General features: G+C 36.3%; 1 protein-coding gene across 1 annotated transcript; it reads right to left on the reverse strand.

The window, feature by feature from the left end:
* Positions 1-4407: 4407 nt before the first annotated feature.
* Positions 4408-4843, reverse strand: LOC128596436 (serine/threonine-protein phosphatase 2A 65 kDa regulatory subunit A alpha isoform-like). The gene has a single exon (XM_053606069.1). The coding sequence runs from the start codon at positions 4841-4843 to the stop codon at positions 4487-4489; it is 357 nt and encodes a 118-aa protein (XP_053462044.1). The 3' UTR covers positions 4408-4486.
* Positions 4844-6101: the final 1258 nt, after the last annotated feature.

Here is a 6101-nt window from a genome sequence, read left to right on the forward strand (position 1 = left end):
TTTTAAAATATACTTTTTTGAAAATATGGGAAAACATTAATATATACTTATGTGCTGTAGCAGTTAAAATAACGTATAATCAAGAGACATATAACATCAACACAGGAAGAGTTTTAGAAACAATGAATCAATAATATGTCCAGAGTTTAATAGAATGTTTTATTTTTATTGTGCTAATTTCAAAGAATACAATAAATTGAGCTTTTAAAATTATATTTAGAAACAATTCAAGAATAAATATTAATGGATTATGAATTATCTACCAGAATTGACCCCAAATAATCTGTGACCTTGCTTTAGTGAATTATTCTAATACTTTTTTTTTTTTTTTTGAGATAGAGTCTCACTATATCACCCTTGGTAGAGTGCTGTGGCATCACAGCTCACAGCAATCTCAAACTCTTGGGCTTTAGAAATTCTCTTGCCTCAGCCTCCAAAGTAGCTGGGACTACAGGCACCTGCCACAATGCCCAACTTTTTTTTTTTTTTTTTTTTTTTTTTTGCAGTTGTCATTGTTATTTAGCAGGCCTGGACCAGGTTTGAACCCTCCACCCCTGGTGTATGTGGCCGGTGCCCTAACCACTGAGCTACAGGTACCGAGCCTTATTATTTTTATTCGAAAGATATATTCTAATATTTCTCACCATTAAAGTCTCCCTTATGTACATTTATCCTAATGTCTCTTGGAGAAATTTTTTATAATGTATGCTCTTCATGTTCATGAATAATTAAGTATGAGCATTTGTAAATTGGTAAACATGGTAAAACAGAAAATCTAAAAGAATTAAGAATGTTTTTCTTGCTAATAGTTTCCTTTTCTTTACCAATAGGGACCAATTTTACAGAAAGTTATATAGATTACAGGACATTTACAACATGCAATGATACACACTACCAATTCTTAAGTTAAATATCATTGAGATTAGTGTAAAATTAGGTCAGGATCAAATATTAGTAATTAAAAATGCTTGTGCCTTGTAAAACAAATGCATAATTCTAAGAGATCTAATTTTTCATGTCTTCATTTAATGTAAGCCTTCCCCAACTGATTTACTTGTGTCCTGAAAAATGTATACATATAAAATCCTATACTTTCTCGGCTATTCTGAAGGGATTTATGTTTAATAATCTCTACCATATGGTACAATATTTTTGAAATAATTGTTTTGGGGGCAGGGGCACAAAGTCTCACTCTGTCGCCCTGAGTAGTATAGCGTGGCATCATAGATTCCAGCAACTTCTGCTGGGTGTTTTGGCTCACACCTGTAATCCTAGTACTTTGGGAGTCCAAGGTGGGTGGATCACAGAGCTCATAAGTTCAATACCAGCCTGAGCAACAGGAATACCTCTATCTCAACAAAATAAAAATATCCTGGCATTGTGGTGGGCACCTATAGTCCCAGTTACTTGCAAGGCTGAGGCAAGAGTATCACTTTAGCCCAAGAGGTTGAGGTTGCTGTGAGCTGTGATGCCATAGGCACTCTACTGAAGGTGACAAAGTAAGACTCTGTTTCACAAAAAAAAATAGCTCACATCAACATCAAACTCCTGGTGTCAAGCAGTCCTCTTGCTCAGCCTCCGAAGTATCTGGAACAACAAGTGCCTACCAAAATGTCCATCTAGTTTTTCCATTTTTAGTAGAGATGGGGTTTCGCTCTTGCTTAGGCTGATAGGCTGATCTAGAACTCCTGAGCTCAGGTGATCCACCTGCCCTAACCTCACAGAGCTCTAGTGCTACCTGAATTTCTTTCTTCAGAAGGTGCTTGGTCTCAGGGATCCAAAGAATGAACCCATGGACCACAGATCATTGGTAAGATAGGATTTATTAGCCAAAGTGAAATACAGATAAAGCACCAGAGCTCCTGGCAGAGGAAAAGACCCAAGTCAAAAAATCTCTTCTCTGCCTGGTCCTTTGTCTATGGGTATATATAGTTGCATGGGTTTTTTTGTAGTTATATTTGGTCAGGACTTGGTAACAAATGAATGAATACAGTCCCTTCTGTTCAGGGGCAAGATGAATGAGCCACTTCCTTCATGAAATTGGTCAGGCCTAGGAACTCTGCATCATGGTCACTCTCAGCTGCAGAAGTTGTGTGTGAGCTGCAGAGTGCAGTCCCACACTGGTTGGTGCTGTACTCTGAAATAAGGGGAAAGAAGAGGTTGCTGGGACAGCAGCGTGGGCTGGTCCATAGTCTCCCTCAACTTCCTAGAGAACTCTGGGCTTTGGCTATGCTAGCCCCTCTCCAAGGCACTTGGTTCTCCAGCCTTCGCCTCTCCACATTCAGTTGCACCAACACCCTGGCAAGGCAGAACAGGCCACAGGCTCTCCCAGGCAGCGTGGTACTGGCCGAGCTGGGGCACCACCTGCCCTGTGTCACTAGGATTACAGGTGTGAGCAGCCATACCTGGCCTATGTAATGAAATTTTATATTCAATTTATTGCCCAATGGGAATAATGGAATTAGATGTTTAAAAACTTAGATTGTGTTCCTTATCACTTCTGTCGTTATTAATTACTGAAGAACCTAAATCAAATGAAAATACTCTTTGCATATCATATTTTATGTAAGCTCTCCAAATCTTTTTAAAATTAATTCAGTTCAGTAATAAATCAGGTCAGTGAGGGAAACAGGAATAGTATTTGTGTCTTTCAAATTAAAGAAATCAAAGAAAAAAAGCTCATTTTAAACTAAATTATGTGGTTATTATGTAGACCTACTCCCCTCAAAGAGTAGGGCGCCAGTCCCATATGCCAGAGGTGGCGGGTTCAAAACCTGCCCCGGCCAAAAACCAACAAACAAAAAAAAACATTTTGATTTCTATAAAAATCATAAAGCATATTATATATGTTATATAAAATATTTTAACTTTATAATTCATGTTTACTAACATTCAGATTTTTATTTCAAATTTATTTCATCATATTTGTGTATTTACATCAGCTATTTCAAAGCTACTCATGTATTTTTCAGAGAAATAATTATTATATAAACTCCTCTATTTTAATCACATTTAAATAAAATTTACTATTTCCTTCTAACTTAGCTCAAGTTGTATTTTTATATTAGTCACAATTTTTAACCACATTCTGTTAAGGTAAAAAACTGCACCTAAAATAAACTTTAAAAGACAAAAATACAACGTATCTTTAAAATATGACAGCACAAAATCACAAAGATATTCAAAACCAATCTGTTTCATGTCAACAATTTCATTATTAGTAGATAATAGAAAGTAGGGTCCTATAAAATTCCAGTAGGACTTTGAAATGCCATTTCTAAGTTGTAAAATTAGTGTCATATATTTTAACATTGCCATAAGATTTATCCACACAAAATCTTTCTGAAATAGAGTACATCAATAAATTATATTTTATTTTTTAAACCTAAAAGGATGAAGAAATGAAACTAAGTGTGCTCCCAGAACACAATGATGATAGCTTCCCTGGTGAAAGAGATGGTATCAATTTCTTTTTGCCATAGCTTCATTATTTATAAAAATGTGGAATAAGAATAACTATTTGTTGGGTTTCTTCTATTTGACAAACGTTATTTCATTTATATATATATAAATAAATAAATATGCATCTGTGTGTATATATATATTTACTTAGGATTAATATAAGGAGATACACCATTAGGTCACATTGTTTATGTCTGTTAAGAACAGTCCTAGCTGCATTTGAGCCCTTCACCCAGAAGTTGTACAATATTCCCATATGCTGTACCCATTAAGTGGGAGCTTACTGAGCCCCTTCTTCCCATCCTCCCTCCACCTTTCTTGAATTTAATTATGTTTTTCCTCTCACGTGGGCCTGTAGTTGTTTATCTACTCACCTCAAATTAGTATTCAATCATCCCATGTATGTAGGATGGAACTTTAATTCCATCCAAGTAAATACAAAAAGTGTAAAATCTTTATTTTTTTTTTAACCATGTTTTTACATCCCATGTATGGGATGATTGACTACTAATTTGAAGTGAGTAGATGGGATGGTATGGGATGATTGATTTTCCATTCTTGAGATACTTCATTCATGAAGGAGAATGAAGGTTTTTTGTTTGTTTGTTTGACTATTTCTAGACCTTTATTTCTCTGTGAAAAGGGCCAAAAAAAAAAAAAAAAGGGAAGGTGGAGGAATAAAATAAAAACAGCACAGTTGACACACATTAAAAAAAAACAGTGAGGGGGAGAAAGGAAGGTGAAGTACATGGAGGAGGGTTTCCCTGTTATAGCAGCAGGAGCCAGTGACCTGGGATGCTCACATCTCTCCCCAAGGTAAGCCGAGGGGCCCCTTCCTCCCTGAGTTGCTGTCCTATCCAACCTTATGCTCCACTACTCCTTTGGGAGACAGTGAGCAGTTTTCCCGGCCTGGGAAGAGGAGGAACATGCACAGGGGGTAACAGCCAAGTACCCCCAGTGCCTTCCTGAGGAAGAACATGGGGAGGTTGGAGGGTGGACACCAGAGTTGGCTCCTCTTCCAGTGTCAGGTGGGAAACAGAACAGTCAGAGCCTCCTGTGCAAGGTACTTGACATCCACATCCTGGTCCTGGGTCAGCTTCTCTAAGATGGGCTTGACTTCACTCTGCAGTGTACTGTTGACCAGGATGGGCCCTATCTTCTGTAGGGACTTGGCCACATTGAAGTGGACGTTGGCAACTGGGTCTCCAGCCATACGCAGGACAGTGGGCAGCATACACTTGGCAGTGATGCCCTGCCCACAGACTCTGAACAGCACATTGATGCAGAAGAGCATGGTCATGCGGGGCAGGTAGTTGGGGTCTCCAGACATGGCCAAGACCTTGGGGATGATAGTGGCATAGGCCCATTCCTTTAATTCCATCTAAGTAAATACAAAAGATATAAAATCTATATTTTTTACCAGGTTTCAAAGTACAATATAAATACAATACAGTACAATCTATTAATTTTTAAAAAGTGAATAGACCCGTAATTAATTTTTAAAAAGCCCTCAAGCAAAAAGAGATGAATAACCTTAAGCAAATCCCTAAGCCTAACTGTAATTCAGAAGGTCCCTTGTGTCACCTTTCTGTGATGGCATCCCCAAGGGTAACCTTCTAGTACCAAAGATAAATCTTCACTACTATAAAAATGTATATAAAACTGATTACATAGTGTGCGTGTGTTCTTTTGTATTTTGTACCTCCTCTTCTGATATATTTGTGAGCTTTATAAAATTCAGTAAAATTATATCCAGTTCATTTTTGTTATGTAATATTTCACTAGTAAATAAATCATGATTTACTTATTCAGTCTGCTGTTCATGGGAATTTGTTTAATTTCTAATTTCTAACTATCAAAATAGTGCTAATGTCAATATCCTTACACCTATGTTATTGTAAAGATTTGTGTTTCTGGTTATTATATACCCACATTGTAATGGTAGGGTTCTAAGATATGTATTCAGTAAGCTTTAGCGTATGTTACCAAACCACTTACAAAGTGCCTTTCATTACATTCCCAGCAGGAGCATATGAAAGTCCATTCAATAACATGTGTGTGCTTCTAAGATATTATATAATTTATAATAAATATTATAAAACACTATATATATATACATATAGTATTTTTTGACCAGCAACTCTATGAGATAAGTAGTTTTATCATTATTATATACAAATATAAAATTAGTGGTAGCACCCCTTTGGGTGACTCATCCAAGTCACATAACTAATAACGTATTAATATTTACAACAAAAAATTTCTGATACCCAGGCTATACTTTTTAAAAGAGTAATGGAAAATTACTTCAGTATCTGTCTTTAATATAGTTGATGAAAAGGCCTTCTTTGACTCCTCTTCTGAGGTGTATTCTTCAGGAGTTAAAAAGGTTTAGTTGATGACAATACTGCAATTTCTCATAAGGTCACCATAACACAGATAAAGCATTCCATGAGTTTGTGGACCACAAAATGCAGAACATGCCCTGGCAATCAAATTAAAAATAACTTTAAGTCAATTACTTATTTAAAATATGAGAGCTTTATTTCAGCTATATAACAATATTACTTATAAATTCAAAGAGCATTTCTCTTTTGTACCTTGTTGAAACCATAGCACTTCTCCAGTTTGTAAGAAAA

This window comes from Nycticebus coucang, chromosome 10 (genome assembly GCF_027406575.1).
Source record: "Nycticebus coucang isolate mNycCou1 chromosome 10, mNycCou1.pri, whole genome shotgun sequence".
NCBI classification, from domain to species: Eukaryota; Metazoa; Chordata; class Mammalia; order Primates; family Lorisidae; genus Nycticebus; species Nycticebus coucang.

What these genes read in the sequence shown, in the direction of transcription:
- LOC128596436 (XM_053606069.1), bottom strand. Translation starts at nt 4,843, where the DNA reads ATGGAATTAAAGGAATGGGCCTATGCCACTATCATCCCCAAGGTCTTG.